This window comes from Ptychodera flava, chromosome 18 (assembly GCF_041260155.1).
Source record: "Ptychodera flava strain L36383 chromosome 18, AS_Pfla_20210202, whole genome shotgun sequence".
Classification (NCBI taxonomy): Eukaryota; Metazoa; Hemichordata; class Enteropneusta; family Ptychoderidae; genus Ptychodera; species Ptychodera flava.
Genome location: NC_091945.1, coordinates 12463195 through 12489642, shown reverse-complemented (window position 1 = coordinate 12489642; position 26448 = coordinate 12463195). Strand labels below are relative to the sequence as shown.

The 26448-nt window shown below is 36.8% G+C and overlaps 1 protein-coding gene across 1 annotated transcript; it reads right to left on the bottom strand.

The window, feature by feature from the left end:
- Positions 1 to 459: 459 nt before the first annotated feature.
- LOC139117590 (extracellular calcium-sensing receptor-like) lies at positions 460 to 22631 on the bottom strand. The gene is made up of 5 exons (XM_070680832.1): positions 21746 to 22631; positions 20192 to 21084; positions 18424 to 18547; positions 1540 to 1676; positions 460 to 840 (listed from the first exon to the last, which is right to left on the bottom strand). Exons 1-5 carry the CDS (start codon positions 22593 to 22595, stop codon positions 460 to 462), a joined length of 2385 nt encoding a protein of 794 aa, XP_070536933.1. The 5' UTR covers positions 22596 to 22631.
- Between the last annotated feature and the right edge of the window lie 3817 nt (positions 22632 to 26448).

Genomic DNA, 26448 nt, shown 5'->3' with positions numbered 1-26448 from the left:
TTTAGCTTTTGCTTGGGCTTATTATCACAGCTTTTAATTATTTTACGAATTGATTACTTTAAGCTAGCAAAAATGCAAGTGTTTTGCCAACTGCAAATCATTTAGATTATTTCATAGATATAAAACTATCATAATGAGAACCTTGAATGTAAACGTGGCTTAGCTTAAAATCAAAATTAAGAGACGTTTCAGAAGTTGTACTATTTGGACATAACGGACAGCTTCGCTACTGTGTGTTATACAAAGCTGGCGAGAGGTAACCACAAGACACAGAAGATGGTATCGGACGGAATGCCAACAAAAAGCGAGCAACGCTTAATGTGAACTTCGTACAGCACACTATAAAATATTCTGAAGCCAAATCTGAAACAACCGATCCGTTAGTAATTACATTAAATTAAATTAAAATGTGAGATACTCCTCATTCCGTTCAACTTTCAACTTCAAATTCCAAATGCATTAGACGTAAATCTCGACGGCCTCCGTACCAGTCACGGCAAATTTAAAATTCGTTCCAACTGGTGATTCTACCAGGCTGGGGTGGTTATCAGAGTTGTATTTATCCAAAGCAGTGCCTTTTGTTGGGACTGTCTGTTCGCTGTTTAAAATACCTTCAGCATGGGGTGCGATAATTCCGCCAGACAGTTCAACAGCTTTGTCTGTCATTACAACTTTATTACGTTTGTCATTTCCTGCATGTGTAACGCAAGTGTCTGCGTTTGCCACCATATCGTGCTTGCTCGATAAGGATCGCACTGTTTGTTTTTCTGAGTGTTTCATGGTCTGCTGTCTGACCGCTTCTTTTGTGTTGAATTCAGGTTTAACAAGAACGATGTACAACTTAGGCAAAAAGATACACACCAGTATAAACGTACTCGATACAAAAATAACTATAGCTTGGGACAGCGCTTTCAACTGTCCGTAAGTCCAAAAGGAAACTGGATAGTAAATGGACCAAACACTGAAATACATGAACATAGCAAATGTTATAAATTTTGCCTCGTTGAAGTTATTTGGCAGTTTTCTGGCCCTAAATGCAAAGGAAAGACAAACCCCTGCTAACATCCAAGTATAGACACTTCTCGACAGGGCAAGACCATAAGACGTTGGTGTGCACTGTACGTATGTTTTGGTCGTAGAAATTTTGGTGTTTCTTTCGACGATAGGAGGCGCTACCATATGAGTTATAACCACCAAAGCAATATGAACAAACACAAATGTAAAGACAGTGAGAAACTGGTACTTTAGTCCGGCTAACTTCCTTCGAATGAGAGATGAACTCAGTCTGGCATTAAATATCGAAACTAAACGCTGTGTCTTCACAAATAATATAGCGACACACCCAGTATATGCAATGCCATTAACAATACGTATAGTGCACAAAATGTCGCTTGGTAGCCCCAAATAGGCAGCACAACCAACGTAGCAACACAGTAAAAAGAACAACATAAGATAGCTTAATTCTCGGTTACAGGCTTTGATTATTGGTGTGTGTCTGTGATAGATAAATGCTCCTGAGCAAAGAAGGGTTAGAGTTACACCAATGGCAACTAAAACTTCCAAAATAATTCCAGAGGGTGATGTCCATTCGATGTAATCCAGGGTCTTCTCGATGCAGGCAGACTTGTCACTGTTTGACCAGTAACCATCAGGACAAGTGGTACAAAACACAGCACCTAAGCAAAATAAACATAGAGTGTACGTTTGGATTATGAAAGAAGCAAATAGTAAAAAAAGCGTAGGTATTCTTCTGTTGAGCTAAACCTTCTATTAAAAGCACATTAAAGACGTCAGGATATTTGTTTGCTCGATCAATGTCCACGTCGACGCGGCGTGGAAGAATAATAGGTCACGCAGATTACATAGCGTACGCAAAATACGTACTTCATTTTTATATTAACTAAGGTTTGATGCGTCAATTGTAGTTTTTATAATAATGTAAAGCGTAAATTTAATCATACCTATCATAATGTTATTTCATTTTTTTACATTTTAGCTGTTTAAAATTGGTCGTTCATATGAGTAAACAAATTAGTGCTGCTCTTTAAATTATCTCTTCCATTTGGCATTATTCATAAAACCCTCATACGACTTTCAAAGTATCCTCGAATCGCTTGATTTAATTATACAAAAAGCATTTAGAGAATCGTTGACCTTCTACCTCTTTTCATCCCAGGGACTTCACTCGTATCATTCGATTCTTTGTCAGTGATATCTTGTCAATGATTCCATCGCTTTTAATCGACTTAAAACCGAGTTAAACAGAGAATCAATCCTCTAGACAATTTACTTGCAAAGTACATTTCCATATTAGTAGATATCACTCCTTTTACTGATCTCATACCTTCATACTGACGTTTAGGACACTTCTAGTTTTACACTGTGATTAATTTAGATTATTTCGGTACAGATCCTTAGCCCGACGTTTGTGTCAGTAACAGTAAAATACAAGACACCAAGAAAATATCGTACAATATTTCAATTAGCACTATGATTTACTATCGAAAATTTTTGCAAAGAATGCATTTAAAATTAATTCTTAACGTTTGCTTCTCCTTTGATTGATGACTTTGAAAACAATACATGGCAATGTGATAACTTTCTTAAATATTCCCTGAGATAAGCTGTTCAATAAGTTTATTGCCAGAAGAATTTTCAATGAAAATTCCAATTCGGTAGCACATACGCATCTTTACATGCACATTTTTAAAGAAAGGGAAGTTATAAATATCGTCCCTGGTCTACACTGAGTGAAAGATAAGAGCAACCGATTTTAGCCCAGACAGTTTAATCTTTTCTATGTAGGAAATTTACATACTTCTCTTGCTCAACTTGTATTTTATATTTTCCGTATAGATATAACGTACAGAAGAAAGCTGCAATTTTCTATTGCAATTGAAGTTGAAAAATCTCTTCGGCCGCTGAGAAAATAAATGCAGAAGTTGTTGAGTGTTTTCTACTTGTTCTACATCAAAATACCTATGTCCCGTCCAAATTTTACATTTGAAATGCGAGTAGCCCTTTCTGCATGATTTAGATATTTGAATGCTGAAGCAGATTTTGGGGTACCTGTTTTCATCCAGTGCAAGCAGTTGCAACCAAAAAACAATAAAACGCTTAAAAATAATGATTATTTATCTCGGTCTGGTATACGTTAGACTTTTTTCTAGACTCAGCATAGGTATTATTGATGTTTGATTCTTCTTTTATTTCAGTGACTACCAAATTTTCGTAACTTTCCTCATACTTCTCTCACACTTCTGTCAAAGGTTTTTATGTATTCTTGGTCGTTCAAATGTTACGTAATTTCTTCAATTTGGTCCCAGTAAACCACATTCTATCGTTCCAATGTACGAGGCGCCAAATGTGAAAAAAATAATTTACAAAATCACCCGTATTTCAGAGATAGAACAGCTAGGAAATGTAAATAGAGATAAATTTTAAAATATATAATATATATATATATATATATATATATATATATATATATATATATATATATATATATATATATATACAAACACATATATATAGGCCATACATATGTATGCATACATATACATTCACATAAATGTACGCATACATACACATACGCATATAGGGTATTCATTTATACAAGTAGAATACATACATACATACATACATACATACATACATACATACATACATACATACATACATACATACATACATACATACAGACAGACAGACAGACAGACAGACAGACAGACAGACAGACAGACAGACAGACAGACAGACAGACAGACATACATACATACATACATACATACATACATACATACATACATATGAAGATTTACATTGAGCCTAGCTTTCGAGACATAAATTTGAAAATGAGGTTGAATGTAAATGTTTTCAACTGTAAGCTTATGTCTCGAAAACATTAACATTCAACCTCGTTTTTATGCAGCTGCAAAATTTTATATAGATATTGGACCTCGCTTTAATAAAGCTGCAAAGTTTTATACATATAGGGCCTGGCTATTGTAATAAAACTGCAAAATTTTATATATACATGTAATATAACTACAAAATTTAATATACAGTGTCGTTTTCACATACATGTAGATGGGACTCGGAAATTTATATAATATATATAATATATATATATATATATATATATATATATATATATATATATATATATATATATATATATATATATATATATATATAATATATATATATTTAGAGTTTATTACCCAATATCGCCTGTTCCTGTGTCGTATCAGCATGAGTGTCATTTGTGCTGCGTCAGACACGAGACGAAGTCGAGTGTCTGACGCAGCACAAATGACACGAATGCTGATACGACACAAGGAACAGGCGATATTGGGTAATAACCGATTTATCATATACCCATGCCCATAATTTTAGGGAATTTTTACTAATAGAACGAAAAACCTTAAATTTTGAGGCTTTACTTTATTACGCCTTGCGCATAAATATCAGAATGTTTATGTGAACAGGCTTCATTCATAAAGTATACGACGATGTCAATATCACGCGCGACATCGCTGCAAGTCGTCCATATCTCAATGAAACCCAAGAAGAAAGACACCGGGATACAAAAATCGTCATACAGAAGGAACATTTTAAGGTGCAATATGCTATTACAACTGAAACCGATCAAAAACTGCTGCAGCTTTAAATCTATCCTGATTTCGATCGTCGTACGGCACGAAGCTCGCGCGGAGAGGGGACGCCATTTTGTTAGTTTACCCTTAGAGTTGCCATGTCAACAGTAGTCGCGCGCGCGACATCGCTGTCACGCCACGCGCTCACTACCTGTTCGGTGGAGACCCCGTGCACAGTGCCGACGCCGTGCGAACGGCAGAATGTTTGCTAGAACTTGACCAAAAAAATACCATGGGAAAACATTTCAAGACTCAACGTGATATTTCCGTATTTTGCAACCAGAAATACCCGTGTTCCTCGAAGCCCTTCAAATTTTTACGTCGGCGACATCACTTCGCAGGCGGGGAGCGGCAGCCATTTTGTTGTTTACGTTGTTTACCAACAAACTGCTAATGTAGTTCGGGAAAACTCTAAAACTGATGACGTTTATCGTGCATATCTCGACGTTTACCGTGAAATATCACGGCTGATATTTTACGTTGAACGTCACTGGGATGTAGTAATATGGACATGGGTAAGCCTATATGATAAATACATATATATTTATAACACGCCACATGCTCATTCCGTGTCGCGATTCGCTAGAATACGTCACGTGACGAGAAAATAGATACGTCTAGTCCCCATCGGATCGACAAAAGTGACGTCAGAGGGTATTTTTGAAAAGCTATTTCCCTAGGAAATAGTCCTGACCAAATTTGGAAAAGTGTCTGGTAATGTGACCGTAGTGTCGTCTGCAGCTTTGCAACAATGGCGGGTGACTGTCCAGAACGTGATGTTTGTCTGGGATACGTGACGACACATTCTAAAACAGATTTTCCAACATTTTCCAACATTCCAACAGCGTAGGAACTTGAATAGCTCATCGACGGAAAAGACTGAGGTGCAACTAAGGATGTTGCTAGGTATGCTTAGAATATTTTTTGAAAGAAAGTGGTAACACATACAACTGAAAACGCTGTGGAAACATCGCCCAGTAAACTTGTCGCAATGGATTGTGATATAATGTTGGTCGCAAGTGGATTTACATAAAAGACGTTGTGTTCACACTGCTGCACACAGCAGGGCTTGTGTGTTTCACAAGACCAAAGAAGAACCCTAGTGGTCCAGCCTACGATACTGTGCGTTACCGGTATGGGGTGAGATGAGTGCCAAAACAATTGTGTTATCATTATTTTATTATCTTTACATTATTACATTTTGTTGTTTTCTTTGCATTTTTATGTTATTATGTTAACATCTTTATTTCGTTTTCTCATTGTGTTTGCATTCTTATTTTGTTATCTTTACATTTTTATTATATTATGTTTGCATTTTTATTTCATTCTTTCATTTTGTTTGCATTTTTATTACATTATGTTTACATTTTTATTTCATTCTTTCATTTTGTTTTCATTTTTATTATATTATGTTTAAATTTTTATTTAATTCTTTCATTTTGTTTGCATTTATTATATTATGTTTACATTTTTATTTCATTCTTTCATTTTGTTTGCATTTTTATTATATTATGTTTGCATTGTTATTATATTATGTTTGCATTTTTATTTCGTTCTTTTATTTTGTTTGCATTGTTATTATATTATGTTTGCATTTTTATTTCGTTCTTTTATTTTGTTTGCATTGTTATTATATTATGTTTGCATTTTTATTTCATTCTTTCATTTTGTTTGCATTATTATTATATTATGTTTTCATCTTTATGTCATTTTTCTTATTTTGTTTGCATTTTTATTATGATATATTTACATTTCATTTCTAGACATAATGAAATAAATATGTAAACAAAATGAAAGAACAACATAAAAATGCTAACATAATGAAATAAAAATGCAAACAAAATTAAAAATGAAAAAAATGTAAACATAATGGAATAAAAATGTAAACAAAATGAGAAAATGTAATAAAAATGCGAACAAAATGAAAGAATGACATAAAAATGCTAACATAATAAAATAAAAATGCAAACAAAATTAAAAATGACAAAAAATGCAAACACAGTACAACAAAAATGCAAACAAAATGAAAAAACGAAATAAAAATGTTAACATAATGAAAAAAGAATGTCATTTTTTAAACATTATTTTTCTTTTACCCATTTTGCTTGAATTTCTACTTAATAATGTTTGCATTTCTATTTCGTGCGCACATTTTGCTTTCATTTTTTTTATATTGTTTGGCATTTTTATTTCGTTCACGCATTTTAAAGCTTTTTATAGCGTTTTCTCGTGTTAAAATTTTTATTTGATTGTGTTCACATGTTTATCTATCTCATTATCATAATTTATGTATCTCCCTAGCCTAGCGCCGAAAGTTCACTTTCCTGTTTGTGTGAAATACTGTTATATGCGTTCGCTATCATTTCAGTTTGTAAGGCAGATTGTGAAATTTGCAGTACTATATGTACTTAAAAGCAAGTCCCTTGATCTCATTTCACGTTTTTGTCATCCGAAGTTTAACCATGGACGTATCACAGCATGAAAATGTACTAAGTTAAAGGGCAAAATACTAGTCGCCGTCATAGCCGCCAGCTGTTCATGCGCTGGTACTGGGAGACACACTACTCTCAACAGTACCACGACATCTGTGGCGTTAGTAAGGCCAGCAGCAGATTGCTTTAGACAAGTCAGTCCTTTCGGTAGAAGGAACGACGCTAGTAGCAGCAATAATAGTAACCAACAGGCCGTGCTTCGGCTTTTTCTGATATGTTTGCTGTGTACATGTGGCGCAGGGCTGAAGAAAACGCGGACATTTTGCTGTGAAGAGAAAGGGTCGCACGGACGGCGATTTTTCTCTTATCACATGGAGATGGATACGATGCTATCTACGCTAAGGAAATTGTCGACGGTGTGTATTTTCGACTGAAAAACGACAGTTCATAGACAGTAGTCTGCCGTCCCCATGTCTGTGGTCACATTGGGCGAGATCATCATGGTAACGTGCAAGATATGGCGGCGCGGCGGTAGCCCTGCGTACGATGCTGTGTATTCCGCTACAGCTAATCGTGAGCGGGGCGATTAGCTGTAGCGGAACACAGCATCGTACGCAGGGCTAGCGCGGCGGGTATGAAGGAAAGCTTCGTTCAGCTTTTATTAACCGTTGTTTTTCAGTTTTAAGTATACATGTACAGTTGTACACTGTTGACAATGTCGTTAGCATAGATGGCATCGCTGATGACCAGGCAGCTAGACTATGGTGACATTTCCATGAGGTAAAGGGAAGACTCGGCGATCGTTTCTGGGCACAGTCGATCTGTGCAAAATTTCCGCGTTTTCTACGGATGGAATTGTAGTCCTACTGGCCACCGCTACAACACAACCAACGCCGTGACGACATAAAACTGGCGCACGGTCCGTGGGCCCGGGGGGGGGGGGGTAACTCCCATAGATGGCTATACGGGGAGGGTCCGCGCGAAAGGGGTCGTTTTTTTGCGCTGTTTGGTATCAGAAAGGGTATACTTTTCACGAGGTGTTGGTATGAGAAAGGGTCCGGTTTTAAACACAAACTGACATTTGTTAAAAAATCATGCTGCCAACACTGGAAACCCATGTATCTACATCCCAGATCTACCATCAATATTTCCGATCTGTCGGTTTGACTGTTGGTACCCCTGGTACGCAAGGCGAGTGAGTCGTATCTGTATACGTATATATGGTATTGTATGGTATACTAAGCTGTGGAAACGCAGCTATCTGTTGGCGGGGTAGCGTGAGTTGTTATGCGGGTCAAAGGTCAACCCCGCCACTCACATAGCAACTCACGCTACCCCGCCAAGAGATAGCTGCGTTTCCACAACTAGGTATCAGAAAGGGTAGGTTTTTTTGCTCAAAACTGGTATCACAACAGTTTGGGTTTCCATGTTCGTGCGGAGCCCCCCCGTACTATTAGCCATTGAGTTACCCCCCCCCCCCGGGTCCGTGGGCTGCAATTACTGCAACTACATCTAATCTACACCAACAACAATAATGCGGCTGTTGAGGACACAAGTAACCAGGGACGAATTGAGTAGGTATTTTCGCTCAGAGTCGTACTCATCATCAAGTGCGAGACAAACTATCATCACATCATGCCTACGGAGTCGTCCAACTTGACATAACATTCTTATACGGCTTCTAAAAGTTCTACTCACGAGAGCAATGCCTCGGTGAGAAAAGATACACGTGCCGGTAAATGAAATGGCTTTTAGGATGTTGAGTTTTTGAACATTGCATATCCCACAATCGAAAGAGCAGGAGGTGTAGAAATTTGCCGAACATTTCGAGGTTCTAAAACACAACACTACCTTAGTCTCGAAGCTGGTTCAATTTAGGGAGCCTTCAGTGATAACAGGGGGCGGGGGAAGCGAGCGAGGGTCACTTTTTTTTAAAACAGTTCAAGGGGGAGGGTCACTTTTTATAAACCTATCTTGGGGGGAGGGTCACTTTTGACAGAAGCTAATTTTATGGCCAAAACTTTGATTGTCTGTTCGATATTAAATCCTGAATAGGAAATCACCAACAAAATACGTACACATTATCCACAAGTTTCACAAGCAAAGAAGATGCGGTGGTATCCTACATTAAACAACTTGAACAGTTACAACTGATGAAAGACAACCGACAAAAACATATGCAACAGGTGGAAAAGTGTATATCAATTATCAAATGTACATAAATACAAAGATATTGCCTGTTTTATATGGAAAAAATTGTGCATAGTTCTCTCATAGACTACCCATATACAGTAAATAACTTTTCAGTGAAATTCCAAAATCAAATTTCTTGCACAACCATGGACGCATAACCACTCTGGTTTAATCAAAAACATTAATATAAATAATCAAGCGCACATACATGCACAGATGTACCTAGTTTGCATTGGAAAAAAAATTAATCATAGTTTCATCATAGACCGCCATGTAAAGTGAATCAACATTTTGGTGAAATTCTAAAATCAAATTTTTACACAACCATAGACTTGTAACCACTCTAGTCTTATCAAGATTATTAATATCAGTAATCAAGAGTACAAAAATGCAAAGATTTACCTATTTTTGTATTGGAAAAAACTATTCATAGTTTCATCATAGACACCATGGATAGTGAACTAACTTTTTAGATGAAATTCAGAAATTAATTTCTTGTACACGAATGCACATTTTACTTCCCAATTCAAGTACAGTACATTTAAATACGTTATCAAACATATATAATATACAGATATAGCATGTTTTGTTGGGTAAATTGTCAATAGTTTGCCTGATAGACTCCATGTATTATGATTTGATATTTTTTAGTGAAGCACTAAATCAGCCACATCTTGTCTTCTTATAGTTGCACAAAAATTGTGACCCTCCCGCAAATGTATGAAATAAAATATCTCTTCAAAAATTCTTGCATGATAAATTGCGACTGTCCCTCCAAAACCACAAGCCCTCCCCTCTGTAATTTGTCCCTAACATAACAATTGAACCGACTGTTATGTAAATTAGCTGATACTGTTTCAGTTATTCCGGGGGAGATTACCGCAGCAGTTGGGGGGAGGGTCAAGTTTTAGAATGTCGGACAAGGGGGAGGGTCACATTTTACACAGGAGGATAGGGGAGGGTCACATTTTATGGTACAGGTGTGTGCGAAATTCCCCCAGACCACCCCCCTGTAATTACTGAAGGCTCCCTTAGCTGACACTAAGGAAAAGGCAATTCCAGTTGGAGTACAATAAGTTCATTTTGACAAGCACCTAAGCTATCATACATATATTCCAACTAACAAACTTAGGATGCTGATTGAAGGAAATCAGCAATTTCTAGTACTAGTTCATAAGCCGATGTCAAACTATTGGAACCAGCCATTTTGTTAAAAGGATTGTGGGATAGTTCTATGAATTAAAAATGTTAACATAATGAAATAAATAAAACTGCAAACATAATATATTAAAAATGCGAACAAAATGAAAGAATGAAATAAAAATGCAAACATAATATTAAAAAAATGCAAACAAAATGAAAGAATGAAATAAAAATGCAAACATAATATAATTAAAATGCAAACAAAATGAAAGAATGAAATAAAAATGCAAACATATAATAAAAATGCAAACAAAATGAAAGAATGAAATAAAAATGCAAACATAATATAATAAAAATGCAAACAAAATGAAAGAATGAAATAAAAATGCAAACATAATATAATAAAAATGCAAACATAATATAATAAAAATGCAAACAAAATGAGAGAATGAAATAAAAATGCAAACATAATATAATAAAAATGCAAACAAAATGAAAGAATGAAATAAAAATGCAAACATAATATAATAAAAATGCAAACAAAATGAAAGAATGAAATAAAAATGCAAACATAATATAATAAAATGCAAACAAAATGAAAGAATGAAATAAAAATGCAAACATAATATAATAAAAATGCAAACAAAATGAAAGAATGAAATAAAAATGCAAACATAATATAATAAAAATGCAAACAAAATGAAAGAATGAAATAAAAATGTAAACATAATGAAATAACAATGCAAACATATTAAACTTGAAATGCAAACAATGAGAAAACGAAATAATGTAAACCTAGTAAAATAATGATAACACAATTGTTTTGGCACTAATCTCACCCCATATACCGGCGTTGAAGGTGCTGGACGGGAGGCGTAGGTCTCTTGCGCCGCGTTCGGAAAACACGGTATCATACTCAGGGCCATGGAGCTAAAAGGTACCATTACAGGGCTAAGAATGACCAAGGCTAGGTGCAACTATTGTAGCCCATATGCCGTGCGCTGGCTTTTCTGACGTGTTTGCTTTGCAGCGCTGGCCTGTAAGAGCTTAGCGGCCGGTGCTGCACAGCAACGCGTTGCAAAAAGACCGCGCACGGCCGCCCGTGAGCTGCCATTTTTTCCAGCTACACCCTGGCAAGACAACTAACGCTGGTACACGCATAGTGCTGGCGCTTATGCTATTAAAGAACATTTGAACTTTCCGGTTTATTTTGTGCTAGTATAAAGCTAGCCAAAACAATGATCGTGGTATTACTATCAGGTGAGATCACCACTGATCTGGGCTGCTCGTAGACCGGCAGCCGTCAACCATACAACGATCGTTCACTGAGGCCGCTGCAGTCCGTCAGCTGTGCAACCAACTTTTGCGGTCTATACAGTTAAGAGAATACCGGGAATCTTGGTGCAATAAACCCATGCACAATGATGGGTGAAGGTAAATTTTTGTAAAAAGACAGCAATTCTTGGTGTTGGACTTTCCTCGGGGCATTCGATGCAAGGAGCATTGAGGTACACGCGAGCATGAAGCTAATACAACGGTTGTGTTTACGAGAATTAGAAATGATCAGACATTCAAATTCACCAGTAAATCAGCGACACTCAACCGACAGAGTATATGAGATTCATTGAAGACAGAATTGAATGGCTGTCGCAAAATGTATGTATGTATGTATGTATGTATGTATGTATGTATGTATGTATTTATGTATGCTACATGTATAAATGAATACCCTATATGCGTATGTATATGTATGCATACATATGTATGGCCAATATATATATATATATATATATATATATATATATATATATATATATATATATATATATATATATATATATATATATATATATATATATATATATAATTCCCATCTGTTCTATCTCTGAAATAAAGGTGATTTTGTAAATTAATTTGATCACATTTGGCGCCTCGTACAATGCTCTGTTGAAGTTCTTTATTTTCAGGGAGTTTGTTGTGATGTTATCGTTTGGTCCATGTTGAATTATCAATGTCATCGTTTTTGCATGTGTCATTTAAGTGTGTTTTCATATCACGTCTAGCGTCTGAGATTCTTCAATTTTGCTTTAATTGGCTTATTATCTTCAGGGTCCAAGCTGAGTGTTTTACTGCTTGACAGTTCTGGTATATTAGCATCAGCGTTGGACATACATTGAAGAGTCTTGTCTTTTTGTCATGGATCCAGGATTCCCATACAACTACAGTTACAATACAATTTAAAGCTTAATCATTACTTTGCAGACTGTAACAGAAGTTGTAACATAAGTTTCAAAATTAAGTACTTCCTCAATTGTGAGAAAAGCACTGTACCATTTATTAACATCGACGTGCATGTCATTGCTGCTTGTTTCTTCAAATCATATTTGCATACAACTTGTTGCTCAGACAACACCGTGTTGGACCAATTTTATGATAGCTCACAACAAGGAATTTATGGAGACAGGGCCTCATATAATTCGTCGATCTCGGGTTATGGCGTGTCTGACGAATATCGAGTGGCTAAAACGGCCATCTTTTCTGGAAGCAGAAAACGGCAATAGACCATGTTCCGAACCGCGCGAGACGTTCCGAGATATCGCGAGAATATGTGGTTCGCAGTGGACGTGTTCTCGCAACAAAGGACAAACTGCGTAAAACAGGACAAGTCGCTAATTACGTTAAACACTGCATAAAATATATGAAGTTGCAATCTTTGCTCAGTTCTGCACTTTTTCTAGTTCCATACAAAGTTTGACTTGTATTACTAAGCTGGAAACCTGTTTCTACGGGCATGTATTAAAGTCTCGCGAGATCTCGCAATCAGCGGAACATCCGAGTCGTCTATTGCATAGTTTTCTTTACGCTACGCTCATACCCATCGTTGCAATTACGCATATGCAGCTTATACATTTGCTTTGACGGAAAAAACACCAAGTTAGGGATTGCAAAATGTGCAAAGTCTTGAAAGCTGAATTGTGTGAACTGTCCCCGAGGCTATCTTTCGCCCAGTTTAAGCGATGTATGTATTCATTGCTTCGATATAAAGTTTGTGTGCAATGTGTGATAGTTGAGTGTGCGAGCGTGAGTGCTTCTGAACTCTCCAACGTGTAGAGAGGTCGCAGTCAGAAAAATGTAACAACTTAGCTCGGTGATTGAACCGCTCTTTTTGAGAGTTGGGATTTGGCCGAGCGGTTCTATCTGTTGCTTCTCCGCTAGGTGCACCGACCGGGTGCCGCGTGTTGTGGATTCGAACTCCGAATGAAGACCCTGTTTCACTCCGAACCCGGTTAGTGCTATTTTTATAATTTAGTTTGTCTTTAATCTACTTAATACAGTGGTACAGCAAGAGTCATTACTCGCATCAATGCTTTAAAAAAATGCATTTTCTCCATTGACAAATATTAATCGTTCTCGTAATGAATATTTTTATAGTGACAATTCTTGCTGACGTTTCCTTTCACAGCAAATGACGTTGATTTACTCACTGGTTTATTTACTCGTTAATTGAGTATTTGTGATGGCGGACTTTTTGCAGTATTGTGTGACATGGCTTAGCGATAAAATCCAGATATTATGGCTGGAACACTCAATAATTTAATCGATTCAAAGTTTGTTGGAATAATCTGCATCGTACAAAAACTCGGAATCGCATTACAAGCGTACTCGACAGGGATTTTTTTTGTAAAATGCGTACCATTGCAAGCGAGTTTGCTTGATACGGAATCAAGCACTCTATACAAAATGTAGAAGCGTGCATATCAATTAAAGAATGCCGACTTCTTGTTACACTCGGAAGTACACTTTAGCTTGCACAGAATGAGTGCTAGGGTTTTCGAGTTTAGAATCCGCGAAGATAAAACGTCACAAGTTCGTTGCAACTAACGATAAACTTACTAAATTCTTCGCCAAAGATACATATACCCTTATGCTGTGTATTCGTATAGAGCGAAAGAAGGTAGAGACGTAATAAGCTAGAGATATACTCTCGATGCATGGGGTTTTTCAAACAATACCTTCAGGGTGCGGCTTTAATCATGCAATGGATATAAATTACAGAATATTTGACAGATGAGTGGAATTATCTAGATTAAAGATAAAAGACTTCATCTACTCATAAATCTAAGTGCCGATTTTGAAGTGATCATAGGAGCTACAATTTACATCTCAATATTAATTCATGAGTTACTTTTGAAGCTTGACTCGCAAATGCAATTAGCGTTTCGTGGGTACCACATATGTGTATTTGTTTCATATGCAAATTGACTTGTAAATGACTTGTAATTAATGTTTTAATAAACATATCATATTTGATGTGCTATCAGTATGGTGACGGTGGAATTTCTATATTTAACATTCATGCGATATTGAAAGCGTCATGAGAGAACAATTACAGTATAACACTAATCTACACAATTATTGAGTGCTAATCAAACAGTGTCCTGTGTTACAGAAGACTAATCAGCTGTTCGTGGCTACACTGTATAATCTATTGCTTGTTTAAGAGTATCTTATTAAAAACACTGTACTTTGACGATCATACAGGTACAGGGCAACCAAAATGTTGATGCCATGGTTTGTTGACAGCCATGCCGTGCTCACTGGCAGCAAGGCTGTCTTTTAGTGATCTTTTTTGTCCACTGGTCTCATATCGAGGATGTCAAAATTCCCGCTACACTTATAACCATGCTGTATGAATATTTCGTCCACTTGCCAATGGTTAAATTGTTGCAAATATCGAAGTCAAAATATTTAAGACAGCCAATTAAGTTATTGCTTTGTCGCCCGTGTGTTATAATTAAGGTCCTATGCGAATCATGCCTGTACTTCCGGATGATTACGTGATCGTTCCACAGACTGCCCCACGCAGCGACGCCAACTTTCGTTTCTCACCGCAACCCTTTTGATTCCTATGTCCCAGTTTTAAAATCCCCTTTGCAAAATTTTAGGTTCTCTTTTGTACCATCACCCTTCTCCCATCTACTATCTTATCACAGTCTGGGCTTAAGGGAGCAGTTCCAGACTATGCCATTAAAGTTCACTATGAGTGACGTTCTGAAGCACGCCTAGGCAACGGAGTCGTTCACCATCCATGCGTTAAAGTATCACGACAATAATCTCTATTTTAATTTCAATTAGGCTGTCTTGTGTGCTGATTGCCGCATCTTTTATTGTTCCTTATTAATGTGATATTAGACTAAATTGTACCAGAATAACCATGTACGATTGAAAATATATCAACATACGATTCAACCTTTAATCTTTTCTCTAGCAATTAATCTAAGAGCTTTCACGGTTGTGCTATACACTCGGGTATCAGTAAATATTGATTTCACTTAAATATTCTCCATTATATTACAAAACAAAGCTTTGGTAGCGTTATGAATACCTTCAATTGACTTTTCTTTCAAGAAAGTCGTTTTCTTATACTCCCTGCCCCAATGTCTCAGAATACTATAGTAGAACTTTTGACTTTCAGAAACAAGTTGCTTCAAGACAATTTCAGGGGCATCATCATTGAACCGTAGTTTACTTGATATTCGTTGTCATAAATTTAGCCTACGGGTAATGCAGTAAAGATCGTTAGATTGTTGATATTTGACTCTGTCTTTATCAGGGCATTGATCACAGTTTTGCGCTTATTTGCGATTCTTTGCGATGTGACTTGCTGTTTTTTTTTTAATCATGATAATTGTTTGTTGATTGTGTTTTTAGTTTGTTTTTTTTTCAAAGTGTGTGAATGGTACATAAATTATGGGCACAAGCACATTTTAATATCTGATAGATACGTTTGTTGAAATCATGTTTCTGCATGCCTCTCCCCTCTTTGAAGCCAAATAAACATGTTAATGATGTCTGAATGTAAATAAACGCAGCTTCAGAATTCAAGTATGCACCCTTCCATTGGCGCACTTATTCAGCCCCCTCCTACCGGTCGGCTACCCCTAAAAATAATGGTAAGGTCCGCTTGATTCTTCACTGACAGCACAGTTGACAACGTCCCGCATATTTAATAAAATAAAGGGCTTTCCTGACTAAAAAGAGTTCATGTATTTCCTGTGATTTCTTTGACAACCCTGACACTACAGCATATCAACTCTCCTATAAGATCAGCGACCGTGGTTGATATACATCATACATATATTTCATAAGACAGTAAATGCTTGAATTACAAAGCTTGACCCTGCATTGGACATTTTGGTATAAGCATTACGTCATTACCCGTGCCAAGGTATAAATCTCAGCAAACATAACTTGGAGTGTACAAGTTTTGTAATAGATCCAAAAGCGTTATTTCCTCTCTAATATAAAGGCAAGTTGTATCTTCTGATCGGAAAGATTATCCTGTCGTACTTTGGTGCAAAAAACATTTTCAAGGAGATATCAAAACTATTTCCACGAGATATAACTTAAACAGTAATGAAAATGATCTGTTAGACTTTTTATTTCGTCCTTTTTGACCATCACTTTCAGTAACAGTTCTCATTGTGATATTTATCACACTTTTCTCGGTATGTTCTTGTTTTTTTAGTTCTTATTAATATTCGGCTCTCTGCAAATTTAGTAGTATCAGTCTCCTTTCGCCGGCTCCAATTTTTGTGATTCCATTTTTGTGATACTATGGAATAGTCATTGTATTAAATACAGTCTGTAGATCAATTTAACTCTGAGTACGAGGCTGAAATCGATTTTTGTCTTTTTCTTAAGTAACATGTGTAATAAATGGCAGTCTCTTCTTTACCATACATTGTTTTAAGCTGATATGAGAATAACATTAATAATCATCAGCATCATCAGTATCATCATCATCATCATAACCATTACTACACGTACACTAAAGTGACTTAGAAAACTCACATGTCAAAAAACATTGCATGCGTAATTAAATTGGGTATCCGATTCAAGTACTACCAATACCATTAATTATTTTATTGTTTGAGTATCTCTGAGGACTTGCTACTGTAAATTGAATAATTTCATAATTTCATGGTTTATCGAGCAGGTGTTGTAGCCTTCTCACAGTTATTGCTATTTGAAAGAAACGAGCCCTACATTCATTTGACGCTCGAATCGATAACAGTGACGACGTGGACAAAACGGGTCATGGCGACACATAACACATTTCAGAAATATACAGGCCCCTCTCCAGCGCAAAAGGCATGGGGATAATCGAGTGATATATTTATTATAATTTCAAAATCAACAATATTGTTGTAAATTTGAGTGATTTATAAGTTTAACTTTGAAAAAAAACCCAAAAAATATGACAACAAATAAATGTACTGTCTATTGAATACATGTAAAACATTGAAGGAGAGGACGTCTTTAAGCGTTTAGCTTCATGCCTTCCACACAGGATCGGATGTAGTTTCAAAAGCAACGCAAATTTGACTTTCGAATCGGTGACTTATATCGCGAGTTAGGATCTGACACAAATTCACCGAAAACGGTGAATTATTCTGTATATAGGGTATAAACAGCTCATGTTCCACTGAGGTGTGAATACACAAAATGGGCAAAATACAGTTCAAATAACGGATGCAACTCAAAGTAAATGAATAATTTAACAGGTTCAAGACATAAATAGACAATGACTCTAACAATAGGGCCATCTTGAATCCCCGCTTATTGGTGGTACAACGTGTCCAAAATGGGTAAGCGTAAAGTCATATATCTTCACGTCGTTACACCGGTCAACATTGACCCAAAGTGACAAGTCATTATGTAGTTCGGCAAAACCACTCTCTTTTTGTTTTGAGTACAAGTCGTGAATGTAATAACTCATCAAAAAGATATGCCATATTTTTTAAACATATCCGTATCTACCATGAAATTTATTACACTACCTAACTAATCTACTTCTGAGAATCCCTGTTCCACAAGTCTGTGTTCTAATAAGCTGGGCCTAACTCGAAACTATCTTCACGTTTTATTAGTTTGATTAATTTCAAACCAATCAGCTGGTCCAACTAAGCAGTTGAAATGATATCATAACTTACCGGTAGCATTTGCCATTTCTCCTTCGGCACATGGCACACATTCAAAGCAACATGGTGGCTGACCATCCAAAATTGCTTTCCTCGTACCGAGAGGACAAGGCGTTGAGCATACCGAAATTGGTATCTGAAATTTATGAAATAAAATGAATTTAACAAAAGGTGTGGGGTAATGAGCTTCATTTACGTATCTCTTTCTTTTGCACGTATATTTGTTAAGCGTTCTTTAAACAACTAGTCATTGACAATGGTATAGGCCCAGCTTGTAATTTAAAATCTCAGTTGAAGTAACTAAATTGAAGAAACCAAAGAGGGTATGAAAGACTATCTGCGACTGATACATGACAATATTTCGGTGTGCTGTAAACAAGTAGATATTAGTATGAATGGCACAGGGCCATGCCGTTTTATCAAGTTGGACGAAATTAGGTATGCAATGTGAATGCACCTTGTTCATGATAAAACAAGCTCAAAGGATGACTTAAAAGATGACAGGTTTGACAAAAATGCATGTGGTTTGCAAAATCGGGATTGGCGGTACCCTTCAAAACATGGCCGTAACAGCCATTGAATCCCATATTTTTTCTGTTAAAATTCCATTTCGTATTCTAGGGATCCCAAGGCTTCTGCAAAATACAGGTGTGTTATCCTGTGGGTGGGTACATATAGTCCCCCTCTAGCCCGCGGACTGCTTGGCATGCTATTACAACACTATGAGATCAACATCTGAACCTAGTTTTCTCAAATTTGAGGCACTCTTTCAAGACAGATGACACTAAATTGGAATGGTTATCAAATATTAAAATAAGCAATTAATTGACATGATAATGCTAAATGTCTTTGTAGACTTTACAGTACTGACAGGTCAACATATGTACCACGTTTTATTAAATTTGATGCAGTATTACTGGACATAGTACACGAATTAGGAAAGCTCCTTAAATGTGCAAATTAGCAATTACTTGACATGACACCTCCAAATATAGCTAAATTATAGCTTTGGTATATCAAAATCTCCACCAAGTTTCATTAACTTGAGTCAGTATTTCTTGAAATATCAAGAATGATTTGAGTGTCTTTACACGTACACACTCGGAAGATATAGAGGTAATTTCGGATTCAGATCCAGACAATATAAGTCTGAATACCAGAAACCAATGTTAACTTTAGATTCAGCTTCAGGGACTGTAGCTCCGAATATTCAAAAAAGTGATCCTTGGGGGTCAAATTTGTTTTGTGAAAGGAAGTTCCTCGCATCAAGAGCCCATAGGGTACTATACTTATGCTATGATTTTAAAAATTGCCTCACGGGTGTCTGAGATGAGGCTAGTGATTGACGGATTGACGGATATGACCTAATCTAATAACCTAATGACCTAATCTAAGAAGTCCCCGCCGGACTTCCCCCATGGCGGGGACTGATAAAGCACACGATACAACACTTCACGAAATATGTACAAGAGCGATAGCGAGTGCATATATGAAGTGAACTGGTAAAACTCGAGTGGTATACCCGTTGCTAAGGTGATTTATTTATATTTTACCACAGTATTAAATTGAGATTCTGCTGTTAAACGTCAAAAAGAAATTGTCTCTAGCTGAGAGCTCATGCCTGTTCAAACTATACTGTATTGAGAACACAGCACGGTTTTTTTACGTCTTGAACAATCAGATTGAAGTATTTAAGCCATCAATATACTGGTATTTCATACTTTGTTTTATTTTCACAAGTAGTAAAGGTGCATTCACATGTCTCTCTGACGTCACATACCTTTGTACTGCCATCATTCCATCGGATGACGTCATCTCTCAACACCAGTTTGTTTGTATTAGCTCCTCCGTCGAAAAACCCAACTCGAACCAAATCAATACCATGAGTCCGGGCATTCTGCCAATTATTTATTTCGTATCGTCCCTTGCCTTCTTCGTTATCTTCCAAGTTGTAACGTGTACCTTCGGTTCCATGGAAGGTAATATTTTTGAGATATTTCAACAGTTGCCATGGTTGCAGGGATGTCACGTTAGGGCATGATCCGTTCTCAAGACGCCCGTAGGGTTCTTTACACTTTACGATGTTGTCAAGTGCTTGACCGATCGCGTACACCGCGAGGTATACGTTGTACGTTATCCTGTAGTTCGAACTTTTGTACGATTGAGTTTGGTTAAAAGTGTGTGCGTCAGAACAAATAGGAAGGGTGTATTGGGTGCTTAGGATCTCCGGCCCTGTAGAATTTGTGCTGCCACCATCATCTGCATGAGCTTCTAAACTTTCTGTGTGAGCGTCACTACACGTCAAGTTGAATCTTTCAATTCGACCTGTAACCGTACCATTACTAAACCGACACTGCTCTCTCATTGTCGGAGGTGCCACATTAGCTGGTTCTTCTTCCTCAACTTTGCTTGCATTTAAACGGGAAGGTACTGATGTTTTGCCATTGTTGTCTATCGAGGGCATTTTACATTCAAATTCTTCTTTCCACATTTCAGTGAGGAAAGGATTTCGATGTCCAGTTGTGAACGGAGACACACTTCTGAGGTACTCCGCGAATCCTGGTATATGACCCTGGGATAAAACAATACCTAGCGTGCCATTGACCTGATGATACATGCCATGGGCAACATCCGGGTTATCAGACCAAGTCTCACATGCCAACCAAATTCGATCTGAAATAGAGGAGGGAAAACGCAATGCTTGCAAGTACTTGAATCGAGAAAGATTTTTTTCTCAAAACAACGAACTATAGGTTTGCGGCTTGTTTGATAGGCTATAAAGATTCAAAGGCCAGAAAGAAAGATTTATTTTTTCTGAACAAGAAGTAACTGTTGTCAGCAATATTTTTTAAGTGTATCGTTCGCTCATTAGCGGAAAACTTACAGTCATACGGAAATCGTAAATTGGTACATATACGTGTACCAAGCAAAGTCAATTAATAGTCATGACAACCTTAATCTGCTATACAAAATGTTTAAAATAGTTGAAAATTCACCGAGTAATAATGCAATTAACTTAGATTCATTATTATTGCTCGTATTGGTAATGTATCAAAAGCACGATAATACAGTTACTAATTGAACATTGACAAAAGTTAAAGTCAAAATACGGTAGTTTTGACTAATTATCCAGCATTTACGATAAATTGACATACGTAGTGAAATCCTCGATTTTGAGGAACGTTCCACAAATTTGCTTTGACATAGAATGAAAATGTTTGTCAATATTTGTCAACTATCGGTAGGTAGAATTGTTACTAACTTGATCGCTTGATTTAAAGTAAAAATATGAATATTTGTTTTATTATGGCTTTGTTACATCACTGTGGCATACCTGTGATATTTTGGCGCGTCGCCTCCTTAAGAATAGCTCTCATTCCAGAAGACTGAATGAATGTAGCTATAACCTTTATTGACGGGTCTTTCTTGAGCAAAGTTACGATTTCCTCAACGTTACGCTGAGTAGCATGAGTTGGTAGTAGTCTACTGAATGCCACGCAGACACCGAGTTCCTCCACCCCGTCAATCACCATCTGTATACCTGGTCGGCCGTAGTCGTCATCCGTAGCGATTGTCGCTATCCATTCCCAGCCAAAATGACGTATCAGCTCTATCATGGCGAGAGATTGTGACAAGTCACTCGGAATTGTACGCATAAATGACTTGTAGCGTAACCTGTCCCGTAATAGAGTGCTTGTCGAACCATAGCTAACAAAAGGTATGTTGTACATCCCGAATATTGCATTTACCCCTGTAGAGACTGAAGAACGAGACGCACCGACGACTGCTTTCACCGACTGGCTACCAAAAATCGCCGGCTTGATGAAATCAATCGCTGTTTCAGCTGACGGCGCTACCGAGCCGCACGTGTCTCGTATGTCATAGCCTAACTTAATACCTGGTACGAAGTCCGCGTCGTCATTGATTTCGTCCAGTGCGAATATCATAGCCTCTGCAAGTCGATAGCCTTCAGGAAACAGACTGGAACAGACATGCACGATTGGTCCTGATTCTAGACTCTCATCCTCTCGGCGAAGCTCAGTATGAAATGGAAACATTCCACCAATGATAATGTCTCCATGCTTGTAAATACGCTTTGTTGATGTTGGCAAGATCTCTGTTTCACTTGCCACCACCACCAGGCTAACTACCATCGTAAGATATAAGCTTACGAAAATCGCCATTCTAAAGTATTTGTCGTGTACATAAATTTTAAACGGCGACGGTGGTTTGAGATCTGTTCAGGTGTAACGAAGGTTTGTCAATTTAATGACAACTCTGCGGATTATATCCCATGATTCATTGCAAGCTAAATTCAATGTAATGAATGTAGTTCCCAAAGCGCCCCAATGTTTTCACGGACGAATTTGAAAACTGACTGCCCACGACAATATTATATCAAAGGCTTCTTTTTTTGTAATGGTCCGTTTCTCATTACAACAAAGCGCTTATCTTATTCTAAATTCGGACACTTGAGATGATTTGACGTAAATGTAGGACACCCTGCTTTAGATAGTGTTTAGATGGTTTCCACCTCTCTAGTTTTAATGGATTTAACATTTATGCTCCTTGTATGATCCAGTAATTGTACGTTTTGTATGAGTTGATATGACAGTTTTAGATTGCCTGAAGACAGCCTTCAGTCGTACTTCTATTCTCATTTTAATAAGGCCATGAATGATTAAAAACCAATAAATAATTTAATTATAAATGCAATTTGCATAACCCTCTTGCAGGAAACAGGTCGGAGGTTTTAATATCGCCTTTATTTTATCACATATTTCTGAGTCTCTGACGAGAGAACTTGTTAAATATTTAGCGGATTAATCCTTATCTCATCCTACTTTGCCAATTAGCTAGACAGCTTGTTGATGGAATAGATCGACTTACCATAATACATCGCGATTTGATCTCATTTGATTTGTGATCATCTGCATTCTGCCTTTAAATGTCTGTTATTTTTCGCCATGAAATGAATAATCATTTCAAGCAATGATTGTATTCCATACTGTACATGTTGAAACTCGATATGGACCCTTTGTGTTATAACTTGGACTAGCTATAGGTCCATTTCAATTCTTATTAGCATATTCTTTCAATTAGTGGCGTTTTTATCCGATGGTAAATGTAGCATTGTACCGAGAGAAAAATCTAGTGATTTGATACTCACGCCTATAAAATGATACACATATAAAACGTACTTCATGGCTGACAAGCAAGCTGGATTAATATCTTTCTCTCGCTCCAATTTTCCATGTTCCCTCTTCTCTTTGCATTTTGTGTCTCGTATTTATGGCTAATCATTCCTACCTCCCTATCTAGCCAACACCAATCTTTCAATATAATAGGCTACAGAATGTCTAAATATTTTTTTCTAAACATGCCCTTTGACTAGCGAATGTTACACCTTCCGTTTACGGACCGAATATTTCGTTTTCCTGGTCGTATATTCCTCCCATCTTCCTTTAAATATAAAAGTATCGAATACGTGTTTATCCAATTATGTACCTCCCTGCAATCACGCGATTGACTGCAGGATGGAATCACTGAGAAAGGACCATGTTTTGCGTGGCTATTATACAAACTCAGTTGGTAAATGGTGCTACAAATAGACTGATAAAACCCGACTTTCTTTACTAATTTTTTTGGAGATATCCGAACAGTTTCAGATGACCCCCACAATCCTGTCTTTTGTACTCCAGATAAAGGATAAAAAAAATCTGAAGCATGAGGATTAGGTTCGAAAAAAACGATATTATATATATATATATATATATATATATATATATATATATATATATATATATATATATATACATATTCTCTCTCTATATATACACATATATATTTATATATATTCTCTCTCTATATATATATAATATATATATATATATATATATATATATATATATATATATATATATATATATATATATATTCTCTAGGACCTAAGTCATTCATACACTGACAAAGCACCAAGCGATTGTTTCCTTTGTTAATTCGTATACACGTGGAATGAATCTTTTAAATATGATTACATTCATTCTCAAAATGTACTTCTCTTTAATTCTATACGCTCTAGTCATGGTGGAGAGTGATCGGAAGTAGAGAAAACAAGGAGGAAACCTAGTGTGACTTCGTCTCAGGGACACCATACTTAACACGTAGGACAAAACACTAATAATGAAAGCAGATAAGTAATCATAATTGTGTTGATTGTAAAGAAATGTGCTTTATTTATTTCACTTCTAGACTCAAGAGACAAGCAGCCTAAGGTTTTCCTCTACGAATGTAAGTTCCTGAAAATTTACAAATCTGATGGCGAGTAAAACATGATGAGTTCACTATGATTAGATTGTGGTCAGTCGTTTGAATAAATATGTCCAAATGTTTCAATACATATCACGTATGCTAATTATCACATAGATCCTTCATACCACATTTAGTGTTTTGCATTTCTTTTCATCGGCAACTTAATCAGAGTACTGGTAAGTTCAGAATATTAACTGACTGTGCAGCCTTGTTTTAAAAAGGAAAATCTAACTGTCTGTGTTCAGAAAACAATGCAGTTTGGTAACAATAATATTTTATATATTTTAAGTTAGTTTGTAAGGGTATTTAGTAAACGGGCTTGATATCCTACCCATCTGGGTACTTTGTACAGCCTTCGCAACTTTTTTTACCTCTAGGCATACCCATTTCCTTGATTGTATTTCCTCACCAAACTTTTTTCTCGTTATCATCAGATGATCTGAAAACTTAAAACTGCGTAGTTTAAACTTTTTCCACATATTAGAGCCTAATTTTACGCAAGCGCTGACGATCAAAATTCTTCTAGGGTGGTACGAGGTTTTCTTGGAATAACGTCAAGCTAAATTGAACGATTATTTGCGCAAATAAATCCTGATCAACCACAAATCAGCAGCAAATAAACCATCGACTACTGTTATGAAATTCAATTTAATCAGGTGTGATATTGATGATTTAAGAATTGGAAATGATAATTTCAGCCGTACTAGCTGAGATAAGTAGCCTGTAAACTTTTACAGTTTGTACTTTATCACTCAATTTAGTGATTAGTTATAATAAATTAATTTTAAAGAAAATCACTGACATCACCGGTTTAACTAAGGTTTCACAGTTTAAATGTACTACGAAACGTTTAGGTACTTACTCTAACACCTGAAGACAGTCACTTCTGCATTACCCATTAATCACAATCAAAGACGTTTTAAACGACCATCAGCTCGTCGCAAAAGTGTTCCTTCTTTCAATGCCCCAAGCTAACGAACACATCCCCGGGAGAGGCAGCGCCATTATTTTCCAATGCGTACATCTGCCGCTATTTTGTTTTGTTTTTTCTGAGACGTAGTCTGAATGGGAGTTTTAAATTCCGTATGGTGAAATCCATGCAAATTGAGTTGAAGTCAAGCATATTCTTTTATCGTTTTATAGCCTTTCATAAATGTTCTCAAAATCATGGCTTGGAGAGTGACGACAGTTTTGCGGTATGCTTTGCCAAAGCGCCGAAGTACTCTGCGAATTTAACAGTATGATCTTAGACCTTGCTCAAAGGTCACAAAACCCTAAAAACGATTTTACTTTTGACCGCACGTTCTACTATTTCTCCTTGGAGAGATAATCCCGAGGAACAACTGGACTTTTAATATCTGAGTCCCACGACGGCGACACATCAACCTACCTGAACTGCACTTGCGCCCTCACAGCTCGGCCCAGCTACTGTTTTGCTGGCGAGGACTTTGATCACACAACAGGCTCTGATTAATTTTATGGAGCGCTGAGGGCGCATCACTGTTTGGAGGATGAAGGGAGCTGTACAATGTCGGTGAACAACGAGCTGTGAAGAGTCAAGTGAACATTTCCATGGGAAAAGTAAGACAAATAGGAGTTTCAAATTCATCTGTGCTGCGATGGTTTGGAATTATTAATGCCATACCAAAATATTGGAAATGAAAAGAAGATAAGCAGATGATTGACAGTTTTAGCGTTCCTGAACACGAGATTTTATTTCAGATT